The sequence below is a fragment of the Aquarana catesbeiana genome, linkage group LG02 (genome assembly GCF_042186555.1).
Source record: "Aquarana catesbeiana isolate 2022-GZ linkage group LG02, ASM4218655v1, whole genome shotgun sequence".
Taxonomy (NCBI): domain Eukaryota; kingdom Metazoa; phylum Chordata; class Amphibia; order Anura; family Ranidae; genus Aquarana; species Aquarana catesbeiana.
Window position 1 is genome coordinate 160283937 of NC_133325.1, and position 27287 is coordinate 160311223.

Consider the following 27287-nt stretch of genomic DNA (forward strand, 5'->3'; position numbering starts at 1 on the left):
ATCGTTCTTATGGGAGGCGAGAGGGGACGCCCCCCCTTCCCGCCACCCTACGGTGCTTCTACCGACTCACCGCTACGATCGAAGCCAGGATGGTTTTTTTTTAAATTTATTTCAGGCTTCCCAGCCTAGAGGTGAGATGTGGGGTCTTATTGACCCCCATATCTCACTGTAAAGAGGACCTGTCATGCCATATTCCTATTACAAGGATGTTTACATTCCTTGTAATAGAAATAAAAGTGATCAAAAATTTTTTGGGGGGGAAAAAGTGTCAAACTAAAATAAATAAAGTAAAATGAACAATAAAAAAAAATACATTTTTAAAGCACCCCTGTCCGTGTGCTCACACGCAGAAGCGAACGCATACATAAGTCCCGCCCACATATGAAAACGGTGTTCAAACCACACATGTGAGGTATCACTGCCAACGTTGGAGCGAGAGCAATAATTTTGGCCCTAGACCTCCTCTGTAACTCAAAACATGTAACCAGTAAAAAATTTTAAAGTGTCACCTATGGAGATTTTTAAGTAGCGAAGTTTGGCACCATTCCACAAGCGTGTGCAATCTTGAAGGGTGACATGTTAGGTATCTATTTACTCGGCGTAACTTCATCTTTCATATTATGCAAAAACATTGGGCTAACTTTACTGTTTTGTGTTTTTTTAAAGCACAAAAGTGTTTATTTTTCCCAAAAAAAGCGTTCAAAAAATTGCTGCGCAAATACCGTGCGAGATAAAAAGTTGCAACAACTGCCATTGTATTCTCTAGGGTCTTTGCTAAAAAATATATATATATAATGTTTTGGGGTTCTATGTAATTTTCTAGCAAATAAATGATTATTTTTACATGTAGGAGAGAAATATAAGAATTGGCCTGAATGCCTGGAGGTGCTCCCTGTATGTTGGGCCTTTGTATGTGGCTACGCTGTGTAAAAGTCTCACACATGTGGTATCGCCATACTCAGGAGTAATAGCAGAATGTGTTTTGGGGTGTAATTTGTTGTATGTAATTTGTTGTATGCATATGCTGTGTGTGAGAAATAACCTTCTAATTACAATTTTGTGAAAAAAAAAAAAAGAAAAAAAAAATCTTGATTTTGCAAAGAATTGTGGGAAAAGAAGACAATTTCAAAAAACTCACCATGCATCTTTTCAAATACCTTGGAATGTCTTCTTTCCAAATAGGGGTCATTTGGGGGGTATTTGTACTTTTCTGGCATGTTAGGGTCTCAAGAAATGAGGCCGTCAGTACTTCAGGTGTGATCATTTTTCAGATATTGGCACCATAGCTTTTGGACTCTCTAGCATTCACAAAGACCAAATAATATACACCAAGTTGTGCTTATTTTTACCAAAGATATGTAGCAGTATAAATTTTGGCCAAAATTTACGAAGAAAAATCACTAATTTGCTAAATTTTATAACAGAAACAAAGAAAAATTAATATTTTTACCAAATTTTCAGTCTTTTTTCTTTTATAGCGCAAAAAATAAAAAACCCAATGGTGAGTAAATACCACCAAAAGAAAGCTCTATTTGTGTGAAAAAAAGGACAAAAATTTCATATGGGTACAGTTTTGTATGACTGAGTAATTGTCATTCAAAATGTGAGAGCACCGAAAGCTGAAAATTGGTCTGGTTAGGAAGGGGGTTTAAGTGCCCAGTGGTCAAGTGGTTAATGGGATGATAATGAAGCTGCTTTGCTGGTGATACTGATGGAGTTATTGCAAACAAATTTTCAAAGGCTTTTTTTTCCAGTGATATCAAGAATAATATTATTATGCTTTTTTTTTTTTTTTTTTTTTTTTAATTTGGGCAAATTACCACAACACCATTATCCTGTAGTTTTTAAGATCAAAGATACAACTATGTCGGTGTCCCTTGTCAATTTTACATTGTATTTTTTTAAATGTAACTGCCTACTCCCAAACTCTCATTTGAAGTAAAACACATAGCCAAGTATTATTCTCCACAATCTTTTTACTGTACATTAAAAAAAGAAAACAAATACAATTAGACATGCTATCTGCCAACAGAACTTAACCAAAAAGTGCATTCTATGCATCCAAAAATATTGAAAATATACGAAATCAAATCATTATTCAACCAAAAATATAATGTCAAAGCAATAACTCCAAGGCCAATAATAAATAACACGGTTTTGTTGTCGGAAAGTCCGATCGTGTGTAATTATAACATGTTTATTTTAATAGAAAAAAACAAGATTTTACAATCACTTTAACGCATTTTAATGTCAGGTTTCAGCACTACAAAAAAAGTCAAACACTGGTAATTACTAGGCATGGCTTAAAGTGAAAGTTAACTTTCTCAATCAGCATTGACTATTTTTAATCATTATGCTACGCTAGCATTAGTGAATAGATAGGAAAGTATATCATATTTACTTGTTTTCATTTTATTTATTTTTTAATTTCAGTTACTTTCTGGTTTCTAAGCCTAGGCAAATTATATCATACATCCTACATCTTCAGTAGGAGTGGAGAGGTTTTCTCAGCTAAGTACACCTTCCTGCCTGATTGCCTGAACTAAGGGCAGATGGATTGCAGGAAGTAAATGTTACATGAATCATTTGCATTTGCTCAAGATGGCCACAGCCAGAAATGCTAGGGGGCATGTTTCATACTGATTTCTCAGTAAAATAAAACATGGAGACATGGATGATGGGGGAGTTTGCTTTGAATATTAAAAATGAATGAAATTGCGTTTTTGGTATGTGGTGCTCAGATGCAGTGTATTCCTGCTTTACAATGGTTAAATTGTTAGCATCTGTACATTTACTGCTCTTCAAATGGCCCAATCCTAACATTACACAATCTTTAGCAAACTTTAGGTTGTATCGAGGTTGTAGCAAGTTACCATGTAGGAACAGAATGATTAATTGTGGTATTATTAGATAGCATGGTTGGTACAAGTACATAGTCTGCACTGCTTAAAACGGGGGTCCACCTATCTATCGTTTTTTTTTTTTTTGAGTTAATTCACAAACTTTTCTTCTCAGCATTACATACTCACATATTGTGTGTAATATGTCCGCCTGTGTCAGATTTCGTCGGAAAGAATAACTTATATTATTCACTGCAGGCGGTTTCCATCTTCATTGTGGGCATTTGAGGCCCACAAGCATTTATTTCCTGGATGTGGTGAATGCTGTGCTCCCAGCATTCACTGCTCGTTCCCGCACATGCTCAGTGGCATCCTGGGAAGCCTGAGACTAGCTCCCAGGAGTCTGCGAGAGGCTAGAAACACGCCTACTCCCACGGGAGGAGAACCAGGAAGTGCAAAGAAGAATAGAAAAATAAAAGGTAATTACGGCGATTTAAATTTTTTTAAACGGCAAGTCAGCATCTAGGCAAGGAAGAGAATACATACAGATATTGTTCAAAATTTGGGTGGAACTCCGCTTTAAATTGCACCTGTACCCAGACTATAGACATTCAATTATTTACATAATCTTCACAAGCATTAAAAAAGCTTTAAAAAAAACTATCCCTGACCTCTCTTTCTGCATGTAGCATGAAATGTTTTATTTTTAACCCTCCTGGCATTATGTGTAGCTCGGGGTTTAAATCTCAGTACCATTAGCGGTAACCCTGAGCCACACTCAGGATTGCATTGCAGAATCCTGGTACAGTGTACTTACCTTGTCACCAGGATCCTGCGATGTCCCCTCGCTGTGTCCGCTGCCAGATCATCCGCCCGATGCTCTGTGTGCCAGGCTCCGTTCCCTGCGAACGTCGCGATGGGGGGGAGCCCGGCGGGAAATTCAAAAAGTACAAAATACATAACACATACAGTACTCTATAATCTTACAGATTACATTACTGCATGAACTGGTGAACTGTACTGTACATTTCACATCCCTTTTGTCCCTAGTGCTTTGTCCAGTGCCCTACATGCAGTTTTATATTATATATATTGTTCTTTCTGCCTGGAAACTTGAGACTGTCCATAGCAACCAAAAAGTGTCAGTTTACGTCAAAAGTCGCTGTTTTCTAGCTGGTCTAGTATAGTAAATTAGAACACTTGTACAATTGAGCGATAGTGATTTGTGGGGAAATTCATTTTATTATTATTATATTATTATTTTTTATAATTATTTATAGTTATTTATTATATTATAATTATATATATGATTTTGTGTTTCAAACTTTATCATACCCAAGATCTCTACTAGACTCTAGTTTGGACAGATTTAAGTGTGTTATTACTAAGAATTACAGGCCTACAATATAAAATGCCAAATTTCTATGCAAAACAATGTACCACTTTGAGATTAAAAATCTGACATAATCATACCGCCAGGGAGGCTACAAGATCTTCAAAGATCACAATAAAGAATATAAAGTTTGATTACAGTTTGTTTCTAACAGCTTAGGTCCCACTCACAGTGTTCTATAGCTCAAAGCTACTAAAATGCTTTACAATAAAAATTCTATTGTTTCCAATGGCGCCTGCTCACACCTAAGTGCTCAGCCATCTGTCACTAGATGTCTGTTGCTCAAAAAAGTACAAATAAACGTAAAAATACAAGAGCATCGTTTCAGGCAGATTTGGATGCTTTTGTCTCTATAGATCTCAAGGAGTGTGTGAAAAAAAGAAGGGGAAATATGCATTATGCACATTTTCAGGCATCCCATAATTAAAAGGGAACTAAACTCTTTTAATCAACATGAACTATTTTATATCTTAATGCTGCTAGCATTAGTAAATAGATAGGAAAATATGTTATATTTACTTGTTATAACCACTTGCCTACTGGCTACTTTCACCCCGACCAATTTTCAGCTTTCAGTGCTGTCACAGTTTGAACGATAATTGCGCAGAATTGCCACACTGCACCGAAACAAAATGTCTATCATTTTTTTTAGACAGATAGAGCTTTATTTTTGTAGTTTTTAATCACCACTGTTTTTTTTTATTTCTTGCTAAACAAATGAAAAGAGATCGAAAATTTAGAAAAGAGAGAAAAAAAAATCTTTGTTTCTGTTATACAATTTTTCAAATTTTTGTAATTTTTCTCCTATACTGATGTGCACTGATGAGGCAGCACTGATGGGAACAGATGAAGCTGCACTGTTGGACACTGATGAGGAGCCACTGATGAGCACTGATAAGCTCCTTTAACCCTCCTGACGGTATTCCCGAGTGTGGCTCAAGGTGGAATTTCAGCACCAAAAGCGGTAACCCCGAGCCACACTCGGGATCGCATCGCAGGATCCAGGTACAGCTTACTTACCTTGTCCCCGGGATCCTGCGATGTCTCCCCGCACTGTGTGCGAGCCGCCCTCCGCTCTATCACAGTGCCGGGCTCCGTTCCCTGCAAGCGTTGCGATGCATGGGGACAAAGAACGGTGCCAAAGTAAAAAAGTAAAAAACACAGTACATCTACAGTACACTTTAATCTTACAGATTACATTATTTTATCAATTTATTTCACCTCCCTTTTGTCCCTAGTGGTTTCTCCAGTGCCCTGCATGCAGTTTTATATTATAAATACTGTTCTTTCTGCCTGGAAACTGGAGATTGTCCATAGCAACCAAAAGTGTTCCTTTACATCAAAAGTGGTTTTAGAGCAGCTAGAAAACAGCGATAATAAATTAGAATCACTTGCAGAATTTGACGATAGTGATTTGTGGGGAAATCCGTCATCAAACACTGAAAGTAATGACAGCGACAATTCTGCAACTCAGCAAATTTCAGTGTTTTTGATTTGATTACATTATTGAATAATTTTTATTATTATTATATTATTATTTGGTATAATTATTTATAGTTATTTATTATATTATAATTTATGATTTCGTTTTTCAAACTTTATCATACCCGGAATGTCTACTAGACTCTTGTTTGGACAGATTTAAGTGAGTTATTCCTAAGAATTACAGGCCTACAATATAAAACGCCAAATTTCCATGCAAAATAATTGTACTACTTTCAGCATCAAAAATCTGAAATAATCATACCGCCAGGGAGGTTAATGGGCACTGATGAGGCTGCACTGATAGACACTGATAAGCACTCATATGCTGCACTGATGGACACTGATTGGGGCCCTGATTATCAGTGTAAATTTCCCCTGTCACAGGATAGTTGGTCATCACCACGCACACCAGAACGAGACGAAAGCTCATTCTAGGCTCATTATTTATGTTAACTCTAAATTAATGAGTGATAAAGGTTTATAAAGTATCACCTTTCTCAACACAGGGGGAGAGCATTATTAAAACTGGTGTACTCAGACTCTGTGTATGGTAGTCAATCAGCTTCTAACTTTAACTTGTTCATTTAAGCTTTGACAATAAAACCTGGAAGCTGATTGGTTTCTATGCAGAGCTACACCAGATTTGCACTTTCCAATTTTAGTAAATCTCCCCCGGTGTCATCTATTACATTTTACAAAAAAAATGGGAATTAAATTGTGTTTGCATGTGCTTAAATTAATACTAGTGTATTTTATACTGAAAAAGTAGGTTTGAAAACAATAGAGCAAATATTGTGTGACATACAAATTTGCAAATACCATCTTTTTATTCTGTAGGTTCTCTTCTCTCAAAAATATGCTGTATCTTTAAAAAAAAAAAATATATATATTATATATATATATATATATATATATACTGTATCATTTTTATGCATGTTTTTCCAGCGGAAAGGGGGGGGGGATATCAGGCTAAGAAGGGTAAAGTGGTTTTACTGCTTGCTTTAAAAGTGGACTAGGTCAAACCTGTGAATAAAATATACATTTGAGAATATTCTGTCTCGTTAATATTATATCTATCAGATTTTTCATTTATAAATTAGAAATCTATATACAGTCCATTGAAAAAGTATTCATACACCTTGAAAGTATTTTATTGGGATTTTATGTGATAGACCAACACAAAGTGGAACATAATTGTAAAGTGGAAGGAAAATGATAAGTGTTTTTCACATTTTTTTTACAACATATAAATATCTGAAAAGTGTGGTGTGCATTTGTATTCAGCCCCCTTTACTCTGATACCCCTAACTAAAATCTAGTGGAACCAAATTCCTTCAGAGGTCACCTAATTAGTAAATAGAGTCCACCTGTGTGTAATTTAATCTCAGTATGAATACAGCTGTTCTGTGAAGCCCTCAGAGGTTTGTTAGAGAACCTTAGTGAACAAACAGCATCAAGAAGGCCAAGGAACACACCAGACAGTTTAGGGATAGAGTTGGAGACGTTTAAGCCCTGGTTCCCACTGGAGCGTTTTGAAATGCAATTTGACATGTCAATTTGCATGTCAAATCGGCAGTAATTAGCGTTAATGGCACCGTCCTAATTGGTGCGATGCTGCATCTGTGGCGCTGCACCAATTTCAAAAAGTAGTTTCTGTACTACTTTTTGAGATTTTGGGGTGCGATTTACATTGACATCTGTGCAGAAACCTGCACAGATGTCACTGAAATTGCCGCCGAAACCAGAACTGACATGCGAGAGTGAAATCATGTAAGTTCAGCTGAACTCGCACGGCTTCATTCCTGCAGCTCAGTGTGAACCTGGGTTAAAGCCGGGTTAGTGTTATAAAAAAAAATCACAAGCTTTGAACATCTCATGGAGCACTGTTCAATCCATTAAACCCGAAAATTACAACTGTAAACCTACCAAGACATGGCCGTCCACCTAAACTGACAGGCGGGGCAAAGAGAGCATTAATCAGAGAAGCAGCCAAAGGTCCATGGTAACTCTGGAGAAGCTGCAGAGATCCACAGCTCAGGTGGGAGAATCTGTCCACAGGACAACTATTAGTCATGTACTCCACAAATCTGGCCTTTATGGAAGGGTGGCAAAAAGAAAGCCATTGTTCAAAAAAAGCCAAAGGAAGTCCTGTTTGCAAGAAGCCATGTGGGGGACACAGCAAACATGTGGAAGAAGGTGCTCTGGTCAGATGAGACCAAAACTGAACTTTTTGGCCTAAAACCAAAACGCTATGTGTGGCAGAAAACTAACACTGCACATCACCCTGAACACACCATCCCTACTGTGAAACATGGTGGTGGCAGCATCACGTTGTGGGGATGCTTTTCTTCAGCAGGGACAGGGAAGATGATCAGAGTTGATGGGAAGATGGATGGAGCCAAATACAGAGCAATCTTAGAAGAAAACCTGTTAGAGTCTGCAAAAGACTTGAGACTGGGGCAGAGGTTCACCTTCCAGCAGGACAACTACCCTAAACATACAGCCAGAGCTACAATGGAATGGTTTAGATCAAAACAAATGTGTTAGAATCACCCAGTCAAAGTCCAGACCTGAATCCAATTGAGAATCTGTGGCAAGACTTGAAAATTGCTGTTCACAGACGCTCTCCATCCAATCTGACAGAGCTTGAGCTATTTTGCAAAGAAGAATGGGCAAAAATGTCAAGCTCTAGATGTGCAAAGCTGGTAGAGACATACCCAAAACGACTTGCAGCTGTAATTGCAGCAAAAGGGGGTTCTACGAAGTATTGACTCAGGGGGCTGAATACAAATGCACGCCACACTTTGCGCATATTTATTTGTAAAAAATGTTGAAAAACATTTTTTAATTATCCTTCTACTTCACAATTATGTGCCACTTTGTGTTGGTCTATCGCATCAAATCCCAATAAAATACAATTACATTTTTGATTTTAACATGACAAAATGTGAAACATTTCAAGGGGTATGAATACTTTCTCAAGGCACTGTAGGGAAATAAAGGCAGTGGGGTTGATTTACTAAAGGCAAATAGATGGTGCACTTTGCAGAGTGCAGTTGCCCTCTGCAAGTGCAATTGCTCCAGAGCTTAGCAAATAAGGTAAGGCTTGACTTTGCAAAGAATACCCAATCCTGTGCAAGGAAAATTAAAAAAACAGCACTTTTGCTTGCACATGATTGGATGATGGAAGTCAGCAGAGCTTCTGCTCATTTACTAAGCTCTGGAGCAATTGCTCTTGCAAAGTGCACAGTCTTTTTCCCTTTAGTAAATCAACCCCTTTGTGTTATGAAGATACCTGGTGTACAGTGATTATCTCTCATCTGTGGCACAGCATACAGTTTCACTGCATGCTGGGTAAAGTTACAACAGCCTCCCTTTAGTGGCTGGCGGGCCTCTCTGGAGCAGTGCAGAGGGACAAGGCATGTGTAGCAGACTGGCAGCAATGGTATTTTAGTACTTGTACACGGTGGAAGCCCACTGGAGGATCCTTTGCCTTCATGTACCCTACCTCCAGTTTGTGTGGTCTTTCCAGAACTATGTCCTGCAGGAACTGCTCACCCCCTACTCTCACCACATGCAGCACCTCTGCCTTTCATTTTAGACCTGTCCCTTATTGTAGTATTTTTTTGGGAGGTGAATGGAGTGCCTAGCCTTTATTAAAATTAAAGGGATTAAAGTGGTACACACCAGTTGCCACACAGCATTGAGGTAACATGCTGTGTGCAAAGGGCACTTCCAACAACTTTTTAACAAGTGCATGCTGCACACCCAAAACTTAAAAAAGGCCCTTGCAAGACAAAATCAGATATATCCTTCCACCCAAGAAAATATATACAGAAGGGTTGATTTATTAAAGGGAAAAAGACTTTGTTGCCCTCTGTAAGAGCAATTGCTCCAGAGCTTAGTAAATGAGCAGAAGCTCTGCTGACTTCCATCATCCAATCATGTGCAAGCAAAAGTGCTTTTTTTTATTTTCCTTGCACGGGATTGGGTACTCTTTACAAAAGTAAAGCCTTACCTCATTTACAAAGCTCTGGAGCTATTGCACCTGCTGCCCTCTGCAAAGTGCACAGTCTATTTGCCTTTAGTAAATCAACCCCAGTGTGTCACTATGAAACATTACCTAACAATGCCAATTGCTACGTTCACCTGTCACAGCACTTTCATCCCTCCCTATCTACTGTAGGTAGGTCACATCCTTGTATTATAGGCTGGAGTGTTTTTAGAACATAAGACATCACATTCTTGTTTGTTTATCGAAAAAAGAAAAAATCTGCATAAAATGCACAAGTGGGTGCAGACCTTGTGTGCAAATCAGCATTATTATTGTTGTTTCTGATGAGGTGGTGCGGGTAGCTGTGGTCAGGTGCCAGGAAGATTGCACGCCCCCCAGCTACTGCCCCCTAATCTGCAAGGCAGCCAAATGGGGGTATACATATCCCATGACAGATATCATCTCCCTGTCATATTCAAATGAATGGGGGAGCACCACAACCGCCATGCACTGTACATGATTGTAGTGCAGTGGTGCAGACTTTTAGGGGTGACGATAGGCAGTGAGGAGTCAATATATCATCTCCTCATTGCTTATTCCCTCTGAAAAGTGACTCACTGCAGATCGCTCTTCAGAGGGCAATGCTTAAGCACATGAGCGCTTGTGGTTTCTATGGTGCAGTGTGCTTATTAAGGAATACTGTGGCTATCCAACTGTTCCTGGAATCTGTATGGAACCTACATACCTGCTCTTTTATACTTGCGTATTAAGGGGTCAAAATCAAGAGGTGAGTTAATAATGATCTTTTGGGGTGTTCTGAAGGCACATCGCTTCACTAAATATAATTTGATGTAGGCATTGTGGATCTAAATAGCACTTTATTGATGACGTTCCTCAGGAGCACTTTATTGAAATTTCACTATTAAAAAATGTAAAATATACTTGTTTCTTTGAAATGCTCAAGTCATGTTTAAGTAGATTTTTTGGGCACAAATTTCCTACTGGATGAATATTATTGATCTATGAATAATTATTTATTATCACTGATTGATTATCACTGAGTATATTTATTTATGATAATATCACACTCAGTGTTTTGAAATGGGACATTACACTCTCTGAAGAGTAGCAGGGCTATATTCTTTATTTTGCCCACTACTCCTCAACGGCCAGTAAGTATCAAGAGCTATGCTACAAAATCCTTACACGGTGGTATAGAGTCCCATCACTGTTAAATAAAATCTATCCGGAAAGGATGAATACCTGCTGGTGCTGTGGGGAGGTAGAGGGTAATATGCTCCATATTTTTTGGTCCTGTCGGAAACTGGGGGAATTCTGGTCTAAAGTCAGAGATATCAAAGGTCAGCTTATTGATTATGACCTGGGATCTGATCCTGCCAGATATCTGCTCCATCTCTCAGATCTTTCAAAGTATAAATATAGGAATTTAATGATCGTTCATCTTCTAAATGCACCTAATGCATGCCCTATGGAAGCAGGAATCACCTCCCTCAATCTCGTTGTGGCTAAAAAAAAAAAAAATAGCCGACATATATGTTATGGAAAAAGGTATTGCAATTGCGCAAGGCAGAGAGAAATGTAATAAAAAATGGACACGATGGTCCCTCTTTGTCTGTTCCAGGGAATATGGCTGTGCGATAATAGAGGGGGAATAGGGGCTTTTGCGTTTTTGTGTTTTGTTTTTTTTTCTTTTTTAGTTTGTTGATGTGAATTACTAGGGCAATGGAGATCAAAGTCTATACTTTCATTAGAAATATATAAAATAAGAATGGTGACTTTAAAGATTTTGTATACCTACTTAAAATAGAACCAAACTGTTTTATGTTGTACTTTACGATGCTCATCCAAATGTATTATATTTGCTTGTATTAAATTACTTAAAATAAAATACAGAATTAAAAAAAAAATATTTAAAAATGTCTTTGTGATAGTTATACAGCCGCTTAGGTGTAGTTTTATATTTTAATTTATTTTATATTAGAAGCACTGTAACTAACTGAACATTGAAAAGGACCCTATAGAACGCTTAATGGCCATTCGTGTGTATTGTCACATGCTATAATATTTTCCTTGTTTGCTATATGGCACACACAATCTCAGGGCAAAAGCCTCAGATATTTATGGACAAGAGCTTTTACGTCTTATCAATCAATTAATATCTATTTAATTCAAATACCTAATCATCCTAGGTAAAGTTTTTGTATACCAAAAAACACATTAGAATTGAGTGCCTTTTTTATGACTAGACAGATTCTTTTTTTCAATGCATAAATTGATCTAGCGGAGTACCATATTTTTTTTTATAGAGCAAGGCCTCCCTCTACTGGACAGAATGTGGTATGTAAATATATTTTTGCTAGAATATCTCATTTAGAGAGACAGCATTGTGATTTTGATTAATTGATTTTAAAATCAATTTTAAAAGTGTATACACACCCATGAGTCAGGCAATGGCAGCCTTCACCAGTGGGTGAAAGGACGTCTTTACTTATTCATCACTTTAAACAATAAAATACCTCATGTTCAACTATTTTTAATTTTTAAAACAAAACAAATTTTCTAATTGTGGTCAGAAAGCTACCTGTGATTGTGATTTAAATAAGAGATTCACTCTCACTTCCTGCCTGGGTTGCCCTTGTCACCAGGAGAGATAATATGGGGAATCCTAAAACTTAATTGCTACTGGAAGAGGCATAGAAAGCGATTTCTTCTGTCTCTTGTGTCTTCAAGACTGGAAGTGAGAGTAAATCTTAAGCCCCGTACACACGATCGGACTTTCCGACGGGAAATGTTGGCTGGCAGGCTGTTGGCAGTAAATCTGACCATGTGTATGCTTCATCAGACAATTGTCGGATTTTCTGGGGACAAATGTTGGCTAGCATGTTTTCAAATTTTCCGCGGACAAATGTGTGTTGTCGGGTTTTCTGAGTGTGTGTACACAAGTCCGTCGGACAAAAGTCCAAAGTACAAACACGCATGCTCGGAAGCAAGGAAGGGGCAGAAGCGGCCGGTCTTGTAAACTAGTGTTCGTAATGGAGAATTAACATTCGTGACAAATTATGAAATCTCGAAATACAGCGCACAATTCTCTTCTTCTTTATTGGGATAATAATGAAGCTACTTTGCTGGTGATACTGATGGAGTTATTGCAAACACATTTTCAAAGAGTTTTTTTTTCTAGTGATATCAAGAATAATATTATTACGTTTTTTATTTTTTTATTTGGGCAAGTTACTACAACACCATTATCCTTTAGTTTTTAAGATCAAAGATACAACTATGTTGGTGTCCCTTGTTAATTTTACATTGTATTTTTTAAAATGTAACTGCCTACTCCCAAACTGTCATTTGAAGTAAAACACATAGCCAAGTATTATACTCCACAATTTTTTTATTGTGCATTAAAAAAAGAAAACAAATAAAATTAGACCTGCTATCTGCCAATAGAACTTTACCAAAAAGTGCATTCTATGCATCCAAAAATATAGAAAATATACCAAATTAAATCATTATTCAAATAAAAAAATAATGTCAAAGGAATAACTCCAAGGCCAATAATAAATAACATATATTATATTAAATATTATCTCCTCTGATTCCGCAACATGGCTGGTTGACGAACGGCCTTTCAGAAACTAACCGAAAAGCGCGAACTGAAAAGCGCGAACTGAAAAGCGTGAAATGAAAAGTGCGAAACGAAAAGTGCGAAACGAAAAGCGCAAATCAACACTCACCAAACCTCTACTGACAGGAAATTAGCAGAAGGAACCCAAAGGGTGGTGCTAAAGGGTTGAAAAACAACATAGTACGTCACTACGTTTCTATTTGTTGGCCAACAATTGTGTGGCCGTGTGTATGCAAGACAAGTTTGGGCCAACGTCCTTCGGACAAAAGTCCACGGTTTTGTTGGCCAACAATCCGACCGTGTGTACGAGGCTTTACTCTTGCATAATTTTTACCAACACACATTTCTTATGTGAAAGGAAATCAATTTATTTAGGAAAACGCCCAGAACCTGCAACTCTAGCTTTGTCTAGGATTAGCTTATATTTAATTTAAAGAATGCATATTCTTTTACAAAACAAAGGTGGTAATGGTGAAGATTATCTTAAATAAGTTTGATGGTGCTGTTCCCCCAATTACTACAGCAAATCTTGGTGGTTTGGACCTTTCTTTGTGAGATTGGTGTATCAAGTTTTCATCTTCCAAACTGAAACATGGACAGGTATAAAAACCCAACAGAGGCTCTAACTTTCGCCAGGAATTTTACTTTATCCCCATGGAAATGACCTCTGGTGAATAAAATAACTATACTTTACTCAACAGTGGGTTTTTTTTTGTTTTTTTCTCCAAAAAAATATACTGTATGAAATACTTCAAGAGGAACTGTAGTCTTCTCACATAATCTGTAATAAAAACATCTTTGCCAATCTGAAGCTTCCCTCCAACCACTTGCATATTATTTTATATATACTGTGATTCTGTACTTGCCAAATATGCAGCAGTATCTAACACCACATTCAAATTACAATGTTTGTTTTCATTACAACACAAAAGAGTTTATATTACTAAAACTGAGTGCAACATCTGGTACCACTGTGCATTGGAGCCAATCAGTTTCTAACTTCAGAGCTGCACCAGATTTCTACAGTTTTAGTAAATCAACCTCAAAGTGTTCTATATAAACATAATGGGGGAGATATACTAAAACTGGTGCACACAGCATCTGGTGCAGTTGTGCATAGTAACCAATCAGCTTCCAATTTTTTTTTTTTTTGTCAAAGCTTAATTGAACAAACTGAATTTAGAAGCTGAACGGTTACTATGCACAGCTGTACTAGATTCTGAGTGCACCAGTTTTCGTAAATCTCCCCTAATGCCCCTAAATCCTGAACCACCCATTCATAATAATTATTTATTTGGATATTTACACATAAATGCGATATCTACAGTCATGTTTTCTTTGGACAGTGAAGGTGCTCACACCTGAATAATAAAAAGCATGCCCCTAACATTATGCAACATCAAAAATTACCAAATGTGCCCTTGTTTCCTGATGGACAACCTAAAGCCAGCCAAAAATATTCAGAACATTTCCAACAATTAGGCTACTTTCACATTACGGTGGCAGGTCTGCTAGCGGTAAAGCGCCACCAGTTTTAGCAGCACTTTACGCTGATAAAGCAGCCCTTTTCACGCTAGCGGAGAAGGGGTTAAGAAGCGGTTAAAAGCGCCCGTGTTGCGGCGCTTCCGAATCGTTTTTAAGGCCCTTCAGAAGCGTTGCCTATTCATTCCAATGGGCAGGAGCGGTGTAGAAGCGCTGTATACAGCGATCCCAAACCGCCCCAAAGGTGCTGCTTGCAGGACTTTTTTTCCCGTCCTTCAAGCACACCGACCCAGTGTGAAAGCACTCAGGTTTTTACACTGGGGAGGCATGAGAGGCAGTTTTCAGGCGCTTTACAGGTGCTATCTATAACGCTAAAATGCCTGAAAACTGTCTCACTGTGAAAGGGGTCTTATGTGTAGGGAGTACACCTGTAAGCATCTACATCCATTCAGTACATTTGCTTGAACATCATTAGACAATAGAAGTCAGCAGACCTTCACCTCATTCACTAAGCTAAAGGAAAATTCCCTTTGCATAGTGAACAGTCTATATGCCTTTATTAATGATGGGTTACTTTGATCCACTTGATCTGTTAATTTGCCTAAAAAACACTTTGTGTATGGCTAACATAGCCAGCCAAAAGATGGATAGATAAATTGGCAGTCAGACACAGGGTGGATAAAAATCGACGATTTAAAAAAAAAAAAAAAAAAAAAAAATCAAACAAACTGATTTTTTTAAATTTAAATCAGATTTTTTTTTTTTAATTCAAATGTATTTGATTTTTATCAAATGCTTTTGGAGTAAAAATCTATCTAAAGATAGTTTTCTATTTAAGATACATTGATAATTTACTTTATTCGGCATGAAATGGAGTGTAGTTATGTAGCATGAGGCTGTATATTTTGTAATATTTACATTTTAAGTAAACTCATTCAATGAATCCAAGCTCTGCAAGCTAAGATAACAACATGCACTGCATTAATGCATTCACATAATTTCACAGTAGCCATGAGATAAAACAAAGTTCAGGAATATTCCTTTATCCCATTGTTTATCCCATTGGTTTGCAAACCTATGTACACTACAAACTGTATGATTGAATCGGTTCTGATGTCGCTGTTTTACTAACCTGACAGCTTATTATTTTAAATAGAAAGCCTTCATTTTGTTTGCAAATATTAAAGATTCTAACTACCAGCAAGAATGAGTCCTTACATTTAAAGAGCACCTGTCATTTCAGATCCAACATGGCAGCACCTGATAGCAGACATCTACTAACCTGCTGCCACCACATCCCTCACCTTGTTGTGTTGCTGCCACATCACCAGCCATCCCATTAAAGTGAATGGGACTGTTGGTGAGTCAACAGCGGGTCAGAGGAGGAGCCACTGCAGAGATGAGTGTTGCTCTTTAGTGTTGCTGGCCAGACACAAAGACACAATTGAAATGCTCTCAGATCATTTAGTTCACAGCAAAACAATGCATTAAATAATCTCGTAAGTTTAGTTCTGCCATGATTACAAGCAACTCCTATGGGCAAAGGTGGAGCTGCGAGCAGGAGATGGCATGACATATCAGTGGCAGAGCAATAGTAATTAGGACCTCTTTCCTAATTCTAATTTTCTAATTGTTTCCCTGGAAGGGAGTAGCCACTCATAAACATAAGATAATCACCCAATTCAATTTGTAGCTTGATTAGCTGACTCATGTGTGTGGAAATCCTTATGCTACATAGTTACTGGAAAACATTTAATTCTGTTGCTGACTTGACGGATCATATTAGAAAAAATAGGCAGCTTAATGACAAAACATTGGCCATAGACATTAAAGAGTGGTTGAACATGTAATCACAATCCAATTATTATTGCTATTATGTAGCACTGCTTCCGTAGGGGTTGCTGTGTGTAGGCCTTGGGCTTTTCCCCTTCTTATCCTGCAGCCAGTTATTAGGGGGTTTTCACACAAACGCCCGTACTCTCATCCACTCGTTTCCAATAATAAATTCAGGGGTTTGTTTGTTTTTTGGTATTTATTGTTGGAACTTGGATAGGAGGAGGGAATAGTGGGATACTCCAACTGGAACTAATTACAGATGAGGACAACTCTCACTCGGCCTCACCAGGTTAAATGTGGTAACAGACTTTCTGTTATACTATACAACACTCGTATGGGAGAAATAAGTCCATTGCTTGCTCTGGCAGCAGACTTGATGAAACTGTTTATCTTCAGGACACTCACTAGCATCCCCTTTGACTGACACCCATCCACTGACTCTACTAGCTGAAGGGATGGCCCTCACAGGTTAGGCCCCATGACACAGATCTGTACTCACTGTAGGCCGAAACTGATCTGTCCTGTCCTGTCTCCCTTCCAGCTATTCCCAGATTCAGACCCTCAGGTCTCCCTACGGAACCCTGCTCTCCAGCCGAAGACCCCGAGCACATGTGCCTTTGGCATATATACAGTCACCTTGCATGCACTGAGGCACTTTCCTCTGCCAATAGCCAGGGCTTTAACTATGCCTGTGCTCTCACTTGTCAGGTTTACCTCCACTGTCCATTATGCCCTGTCCTATTGGACCAGTGGGAAACATTCAAACAACATGAGCAGAACCTGAGCACCATGAGCAGACCCTATCAAGGGATCCCTGCTCTGTGGTAGGTAGAGAGCATCTAAATTTACCTGGCAGCCTTCCTGGTAAGCAGAAAGACCCCAAAACTATACGCTCTTCTAGCACCTACCTAGGAGGGTGCTACAATTATTATACAGGATTTATATAGCGCCAACAGTTTGCACAGTGCTATACAATATAAAGGGACACAATACAGCAACAAGACAATTTAATACAAGAGGATTATTATAAATAGGTTAACACAGCTTGCTTTTAGGTGTCTTCCTATTGCATTTAACATCAGTTTGATAAACTTCTGAGATCATTCAGGATTTCTGGCCTGTAGTTGACCTCCTAGGCTGTATGAACCTGCTTCAAGCTGCTTTTGTGTTTCCATTGACTTTTATAAGGAGAGAAGCAGCTCTGATTTGAACAAAAGCCTAAAAACACTTTGCCCCCTTATATTGTCTGTGGGCATGCATAGCTGTAGCACTAAACAGAGAGTTTCTTACAGTTAGGGAAGTCTAGACATTTGCAGTTAGAAGACAGGCCCAGTTCTACCTTATCTCAGGGAAAACTACAATACATGGTGCAATCCCCCCCCCCCCCCCCCCAACTGTTGTGCAAGACTGCCTGAACCTGTTCCGAAGTCCATCACCTGATCCTCTTGGACAACTATTGTACACCCCATACAATTGTCATTGAAGACTTCTATCTCAATTGGAAATGAGGTCTGATTAGCAACTCTAAATATCAGTCCAGTCCCAGATTCTTCAGGGTCAATTAAGCATTATATAAAAATCACTCCCAAAACTTCCCAAAATACCTTAGTGAGAATGGTACCAGGATCTTATAAGCAAATTAAGCAATGATTACTACGTCGTTTTTTTTACCTTGGGCCACACCATTATTGCTAGACATTGACGGGACTCTAGTACTAGTACTCCTCGGCTGATGGAATGGATGTGCGAACTGGATTCCATTCATCAGATGGAACAGATGCTATCCCAGGACAGGGACTCTGCTGATACAGGTTTCATTACTTGGTCTACCACTGTAGACAATAGAAGTAATACAAAAGTGACCTAATCTTGATGAATGACAGGTTTCTACACTTCAGAGATGACTAATCTTCCATAGGATATGGAAGCTCTGGAGCCTGTTGCTGACCTTTTCTTGTGTGCCTTTTTTATCCTGTCCTATCTCTCACCCTATCCCACTTGCACCGTTCCTCTTCCAATCCTTTTTTTCCTTCTTCTTCTTTTTCTGGTTTATACTTGTCTTTTTTGTAGAGTTGCATACAAGCGCATTCCTAGGCAAGAAAGTTGGGGTTGGGGAGCCTGGTTGTCTACTATTTCCTAGGCCTGGTAGATAGCTTCCTATAGTCCAGGGACATGCGGTGAGATCAGTGGCTGGTGAGGCACTGGCTAGTTTCAGAGCTAGATACACACAGGTTACATACGTAACCATGCGTAATAAATTGCTGGGCAAATACCATGTAACAACCTATAAGTTGCAACGACCAACATTTTATTCCCTAGGGTGTCTGCTAAAACAATATATATTTTATATATATATATATATATATATATATATATATATATATATATATATATATATATATATATATATATAATGTTTGGGGGTCCTGAGTAATTTTCTAGTAAAAAAAAATATGATTATTATGTATTATGTGTAGGAGAGAAGTGTCAGAATTGGCCTGGGTGACAAGAGGTAATTACCATAAGTAATAAACAAAAAATTATTATATATTGTTTTTAAGGATTGTGGGTAAATCTCATACCCATAAACCCATGTATTTCCTTGTAGTTAAGAGGGCTGGGTTGGAAGGGAGCATGTGTCTTTTAGACACATGCCCCCTTCTATGACACTGCAGTGAGAGGCATGCCTCCACTGCAGCATTTTTATTGGACAGCTGGGGCTAATGGTACTTTACCATTGGTCCAAGACTCCAAGCTGTCCATTGAGCTCAGTGCTTCTAATAAGAAGTGAGAGGCACTGTGAGCTCAAGCTCTCAGTCTTCTGCAAACAGAGTGTGCCAGCTTGTATTTAAACTGGCCGCTCTGTATGTAGCTTCTGACAGGCTGCGCAAGGAGCCCCGTATCCCTGGAACCATAAGTCGTAAGAGCCCCAAATTTTGTCAGTGGTGAGGTACCTACCCCCCCCCCCCCCCCCCCAAAAAAAAAAAAAAAATCTGCCTCATCTGCCTCTCCAGACTGCATGACACCCTGCTATAGTCATATTGCTACTGAAGTGTATTCATACAGTACCAGAAATATACACACAGCTCCCCATTAAATATATCTAAACTCTATTCTTTTTATTAAAATACAGTGCATTCGCATTTAATTTTCCATAAGTATACAGTGAGGGAAAAAAGTATTTGATCCCCTGCTGATTTTGTATGTTTATCCACTGACAAAGAAATGATCAGTCTATAAATTTAATAGTATGTTTATTTTAACAGTGAGAGACAGAATAACAACAAACATATCCAGAAAAACGCATTTCAAAAAAGTTATAAATTGATTTGCATTTTAAATGAGTGAAATAAGTATTTGATCCCCTATCAATCAACAAGATTTCTGGCTCCCAGGTGACTTCTATGCAGGCAACGAGCTGAGATTAGGAGTGCTCTCAAACAGTGGCGGCTGGTGGCTTTTTCATTGGGGGGTGGCAAACAAGCACCCCCCCCCCAATACGATAGCCTGACAGGGAGGAACTTTAGTGTGAAAATAGCGAAAATTAATTCACTATCGTCACACAACAGGGTGGGATCGGGCGCAGCATTCTGCTCCCCGAGCCCACCCTTTTTTGAAGCCTATTAGAGCCTCTGGCTCTAATCAGAGGCATCCAAAAAACACCCCCCCATTGGAATCCACAGTCTGGCGCCCAGATATGTAGATCAGGGCGCCATGTATAGGGAGAGCGGCACCCATACATCCTTTATGGACGGGCCGCCACTGCTCTTAAAGTGAGTGCTCCTAATCTCAGCTTGTTACCTGTATAAAAGACACCTGTCTACAGAAGCAATCAGATTCCAATCTTTCCACCATGGGAAAGACCAAAAAGCTGTCTAAGGATGTCAGGGACAAGATTTTAGACCTACACAAGGCTGGAATAGGCTACAAGACCATCGCCAAGCAGCTTGGTGAGAGGATGACAACAGTTGGTGCGATTATTCGCAAATGGAAGAAACACAAGATAACTGTCAATCTCCCTCGGTCTGGGACTCAATGCAAATTCTCACCTCGTGGAGCTTCAACGATCCTGAGAACGGTGAGGAATCAGTCCAGAACTACACAGGGGAATCTTGTCAATAATTTCAAGGCAGCTGAGACCATATTCAACAAGAAAACAATTGGTAACACACTACGCCGTGAAGGGCTGAAATCCTGCAGCGCCCACAAGGTCCCCCTGCTCAAGAAGGCACATGTACAAGCCCGTCTGAAGATTGCTAATGAACATCTGAATGAGTCAGAGGAGAATTGGGTGAAAGTGTCATGGTCAGATGAGACCAAAATACAGCTCTTTGGCATCATTTCAACTCGCCGTGTTTACAGGAGGAGGAGTGCTGCCTATGACCCAAAGAACACTAGCCCTACCTTCAAACATAGCAGTGGAAACATTATGTTTTGGGAGTGTTTTTCTGCTAAGGGGACAGGACAACTTCACCTCATCAAAGGGACGATGGACGGGGCCATGTACTGTCAAATCTTGGGTGAGAACCTCCTTCCCTCAGCCAGGGCATTGAAAATGGGTCATGGATGGGTATTCCAGCATGACAATGAAACAAAACACACAGTCAAGACAACAAAGAAGTGGCTCAAGAAGAAGCACAATAAGGTCGTGGAGTGGCCTAGCCAGTCTCCATACCTTAATCCCATAGAAAATATGTGGAGGGAGCGGAAGGTTCAAATTACCAAACGTCAACCTCGAAACCTTAATGAGTTGGAGAGGTTCTGCAAAGAGGAGTGGAACAAGATCTTTCCTGAGATGTGTGCAAACCTGGTGGCCAACTACAAGAAACGTCTACATTAAAGGGGAATTGGGACTTTAAATGAAGCGGTTGAAATGCGGAGGTGGTGATAGAAAATAGTTTTATTCATATCAAAATAAAGTAATTTCATATATATATACATATAAGCACAAGGTATAGACATAATGGTACAAGGTATATAGAAATAACCAATAAATAGGGATATGGTCAAAATGATCAATTGATGATATACAACAGAAATATAGCCTACAAATGTCGAAAACAGCATGCCCGGCACCTGTGTTCGCATAGTATAATTCTAAGAGTACTAGGTTAATAATAATGACATCATCAGGGCGTATTATGTGTCTCTGTAGCATCTGGTATCTCTACGCATTTCGTGGATGTATCTCCACTCGTCAGGAGCAGATGCGACAGATTCCTGTTAATTATACAAACAAGGTAAGCCACACTCTAATAGAGGGGGATAACGATAGTATTAAACAAGCACACTCACCAACCCCGGTCGTGAGTGCGATATGGGGTGAGCGAGACACGGTGAACCAGAGGCATGAACCACATCACGGGAGCTGAGGCGGTGTGTGGTACATAAACAGCTTGGGATGATGTTAAGGTGCCTGGGATGGTTTCCATGAACAAAAGTGCTGGTATGTGAGTCAACAGGCAGGGGTATCTGGGAACAAAATGAGTAAAAGTGTGTGTGAAATTAAGTGATAAATTAGAGGTATTATATGAATAAATATACTACAAGAAACGTCTGACCTCTTTGATTGCCAACCAGGGGTTTGCCACCAAGTACTAAGTCATATTTTGCAAAGGGGTCAAATACGTATTTCACTCATTAAGATGCAAATCAATTTATAACTTTTTTGAAAATGAAAAATTGAATCTGTTTTTTTTTTAAATTTAGCCTGCTAGCTGAATGAAAGAAAATGAACAATCTATGGCTAAATTTGTTATTTTTCCATAGAAAAATGTAACAAAAAGAGAATATAAATATAATCACTAACTGAATTTACAGTATACAGGAACCGCAACAACTTTGACCATTCAGAAGCCTTGTTTTCCAGTCCTATTGCAGCTTTAGAACTCCATGGCTTTCAAATGACACTAACCATATTGATCATAGTTAAAACACCATAGGCACAGAAAAAAGGTATTGCATCCAGTAGTCAAAAGGTTACTACACATCACTGCTATCTAAACCTTGTTTCTGGATAGTACATTTTACCATTGTGTTTCTCAGTATGATGGTCACAAAACAAAATATACTCAATGTATGTCATTTAAAATCATTTTCACAAATAGTACATGAAAAAGCAAATAGTAGTTCAAATATTAACGTGTGAATGTAAAAACTTCCTGAGTCTGTAATGAAATTAGATTATTCCCATGACTAACACACTGTCATATATGATTCATGATCCCAGCCTGGAATTTATATGTTTGGCCGGGAAGAAGTATAATTCTTCATGAATAGTTCTTCTCTGCATCATTTCTATGGGGAATTCATTTCATGCTTTCAATGTGCCCTAATGCACTTCTAATTTGAAAGTCAGTTTACGTATATTAACTTAATTAGCCTCAAATCACAACGGCCGTTGATACTGATCGTCTGACTGGGAATATTTGATGAAAAAAAAACAAAAAAAACACTATATTTCTTTGGTATGTTTTCTGTAAAGAAATGTCCTTACTTAAGATGAGATGTCATTTTCTATATATTGTAGGTATTCTTGGTTTTGCAACCCCAATAACCAGGAACTGGGAAGTAGAATATCCCACAAGTTCCTTTGAGAGTTAATTGATATTACAAACTTGCAAAGATTGAAAAAAACTGCCTTAACGTTATGCCTTTTGTGTACCAGTGAGGGACTTGTAGAAGAATACACAAAGTACTGTTTTACAGCAGGTTCAGATTAGTGGATAGTCTACAATGGCATTATGGCAGCAACCTACAGTGGCAATGTACAAGGGTGGGGGTCAGCAGCCTGCTTCTTGTTTTTTTATTTTAACAAATATAACACCTTTGAAAGCCAGCAAGCATAAAATAATTAGCGTTATACACATACTTGTTTTATATATGATGTTGGAAACTAAGGGGCTATAAAGATCTCCAATTATTGGGGCAGGGATGTTGAAGTGATGGCGCATAATTAATCTGATCAGTGTACAAATGGGGCTACTAGTGACACCTTGTGGTCAAGTATGCTTACTGAGATCAGCAGGACTACAGAGATGAGTAAGGAAACATTCGTGAGTAGCAGATCTGCAAAATTATTGACACTATGGTTGTTGATTTACTAAAGGGAAAAAGACTGTGCACTTTGGTGCAAGTGCAGTTGTTCCAGAGTTCAGTAAATGAGCAGAAACTCTGATGACTTCCATCATCTAATCATGTACAAGCAAAAATTCTGTTTTTTTTTTCCTTGCATGTGATTGGGTACCCTTTGCGTAGTGCAGCCTTACCTCGTTTACTAAGCTCTGAAGCAACTGCACTTGCAGAGTGCAACTGCGCTTTGCCAAGTGCACAGTCTATTTGCCTTTAGTAAATCAACCCCTTAGTTCACTGAATATTAGGTATGGGTGCTGTGTAATCTCTCTGTAACAAGTAAAACGTATGTTAACCTTTTATAGTCAATACCCAGGTATTTAAATCTCTAATACAGAGATTTTACCTAACGATATGGTGTTCTTGTTTCTCTTTTTATTTTTTGTGTTTAAAGGTGGCAAGAATATCAGTCTCAGATCTTTACATCAAATATTAAACGGCACTCTGAAGGAACTTTCTCCAGTGACCTAACAAGATACCTGGACAGAATGAAAGCAAAAGACTTTGTCCAGTGGCTGATGAATGAAAAACGATTCAGGTGAAAGACACATTACAAGATCCGTTTGTTAACTACTCATGTATAAAAGGCCTGGTATGTAATGGAATGCAGGGTACATATTTCATATGAGGAATTTTTAATATCAGAATAATGAGTCATAGTTGAAATCATGTTCCAGAAAGATCTAAAGCTAGCCATACCCAGATGGAATTTCATCTGATTCCTGCTGTATCAGTTGGAATTCGTTCTGTGGGTGGCCTAGACAGCACCACCCAGCTCAACAAGAGCCAATTTTTCATTTGACTTTTGTCAGCTAGATGGACAATTGTTGGTCAAACTGCATCTGTATCAGAGGCAGCCAATGTTCGGTTATTCTGACAGTTATGGGTGCTGGCAGTCACAATACAAAAGCTCAAATGATAGAAATACAGAGAGGTGCACCAGACCAAAATCAGATAAAAGTCCAATCTAATTTTAATTGCTGATTAAAAAAAGACTTATAAAAACAGCCAACATACCACTCTTCCTTCATTGGGGCTCAACACAAAATAATACACTTATAAACATCCAAGTTTTATCCCCAAGTTTATAAGTTTTATTATTTTGTGTTGAGCCCCAATGAAGGGAGAGTGGTGTGTTGGCTGTTTTTATAAGTCTTTTTTCATGGATGGACAGGTCTATATCAGTATTGAACTATTCTCATGGAAGAAGAAATTGACAGCATTGCTGCTTAGCAACTGCCGTCAAGTTTTTCCTGCGTGAGGAAAGTTAATCCAAGTGTTATCCCATGCTGAGACCTGTTGAAGAGGGAGTGGTGTTGTCCTGAAATGCCTTGGATGTTTTTATATGACTTTTATTTATCATCAGTTAAAACTATATTGGACCCTTTTATCCAATTTTGTTCTGGTGCTCCTTTCTATATTTCTGTGGTTCAAGCTACTGTTGGGCGCCTATCAAGGTAAGCCTTGCTGTGTGTGAGCTGCCTCACCAGAGCTATTGAGCTCATTTAAAGCTTCCTTCAAATGGGGTAAAGCTGCACTAAGTGAGCGAAAATCCATTTTTTTCCCTGAGTTATTCATGCGGTGGCACATGCATAGAATAACCTTAGCCTTCAGCCATTCTAAATGACTAAAAGTCAAGGTCATTCTGTATGTGTCATCACCCCATAATTGACTTATTCAGGGGGGATGTAAACATTAAAGTAGTTGTAAACCCCCATACACCAGCTAGTATATTTACAATATGGCTAATTTGGCTCAATTTAGACATTTTCACTTAGGGGTTTACTCACTTTTGTTGCCAGTGTTTTAGACATTAATGGCTGTGTGTTGAGTTATTTTGAGGGGACAGCAAATTTACACTGTTATACAAGCTGTACACTCATTACTTTACATTGTAGCAAAGTGTCATTTCTGCAGTGTTGTCACCTGAAAAGATATAATAAAATATTTACAAAAATGTGAGGGGTGTACTCACTTTTGTGAGATACTGTATATATTTAAAAATCCTAAAGTGTATTTTTAGGGCTCATGCACACAGCTCCAAGAGGGCCATACAATATCCAGATCCTCTGTAAAAACTTTCCCAGGGCTCACAGCTGCTGTGAACAGCCGACCATAGACATCAGTGCTATAAGGGCTTATGCACATGGTCGTCCAGAGCCTCCGTAAAAACTTTCCTAGGGCTTGTAGTTGCTCTGTACAGCCAACCATAGACATAAATGCTATAGGGGCTCATGCACATGGCTGCCCAGAGTCTCCATAAAAAGTTTCCTGGGACCCACAGCTGCTACACAAGTGGTGATATTATTGCACCAAATTCAAATATAATTACTGCACCTTTGGGGCATAGATAAAACAACTACAGGTAACTAAGGCCATCTGTTAGGCCGGGCCATACACAGTTTGAACCATTAATGGGCAGGCTGAATGTACCAAGTTAACCACTAGCAATGACCACTGTATTTGCCCGGAAGAAACACGTGGTTGCAGGAAAGAAATATTCACCGTCTATGGGCTGCCTAAGTAAGACTGGCCAAGCATGAGTAATTTTTTTTGTTCAACTAACATGTTAAATGAAAGAAAATGACTCAATTCCCCCATCCACACACTTGAGGAGGATGGGGAAATCTCTCTCACTGAGTTATTGTTTTCTGACAGTGGGAAGATTACCCCGCCACCATAATACACTGATCAGCGCTGAACAAGAAAAATATTTATTCAGATCTTTACAGTACAAGCGATGCAAATACACAGTTAGTCACATAAACAGTACAATACAAATTGACACAGATAACAGCATTGTTGATATCCATAGGATAGATGGGAGCAAAATCCTTATATCATATTAAATGTTGGTTCAGTAGTTAGATATTCCAGGACAATTACTCAAGGAGGTCACGTGTTGGGGGGGGGGGGGGGGAGGAGGTAGGAGGAGGAAAGGAGGGAGAAGGGGGGGGGGGAGAGGGGACCTCGTTTGAGTGGGTAGTTTACATACTGTGGCAGGTCAGCAACATATAGTGGGACAAACCTAGTGGTTTATTATTGTGTTACATCTTCAGCTTCAATACCCTGAGCATTGTCCAGAAACTCCATCCCCCAGGCATCTATCCATCCTGACCATATTTTATCGAACTTGCCAGGGTAGTTTCGATTGATATAGGTGATTTTTTATAGTGGTAACACCAAGTTCAGAACCGAGCGCCACGTAGGAACAGTAGGTGGTGCTGGGTCCTTCCAGTGAAGGAATTTTGCGTGCATAGAATTTGGCATAACTTGGGAACAGCCTGGTATACCTGCCCCTAACACTGGCACCAAATATGTTAAGCAACATCAACCTAGAATCAGATCCCAGATCCAGGGAAGTGATGCTGCCGAGGCTGTCCACAACCCCTGCCCAGTAATCTGCCAGGCGTGGGCAGGACCAGACCATGTGAAAAAAGGAGGCAGCCTGCAGGTCACATCTAGGACAATTCACTGGGG

General features: G+C 39.0%; 1 protein-coding gene across 1 annotated transcript in view; it reads left to right on the forward strand.

The window, feature by feature from the left end:
• Positions 1 to 27287, forward strand: part of LOC141126559 (pro-glucagon-like) — an 84302-nt gene that overhangs the window by 12788 nt on the left and 44227 nt on the right. The window contains exon 3 of the mRNA XM_073612484.1: positions 24202 to 24345. Within this exon, the coding sequence (XP_073468585.1) occupies positions 24202 to 24345 (144 nt within the window). The remainder of the gene's footprint in view (positions 1 to 24201; positions 24346 to 27287) is intronic.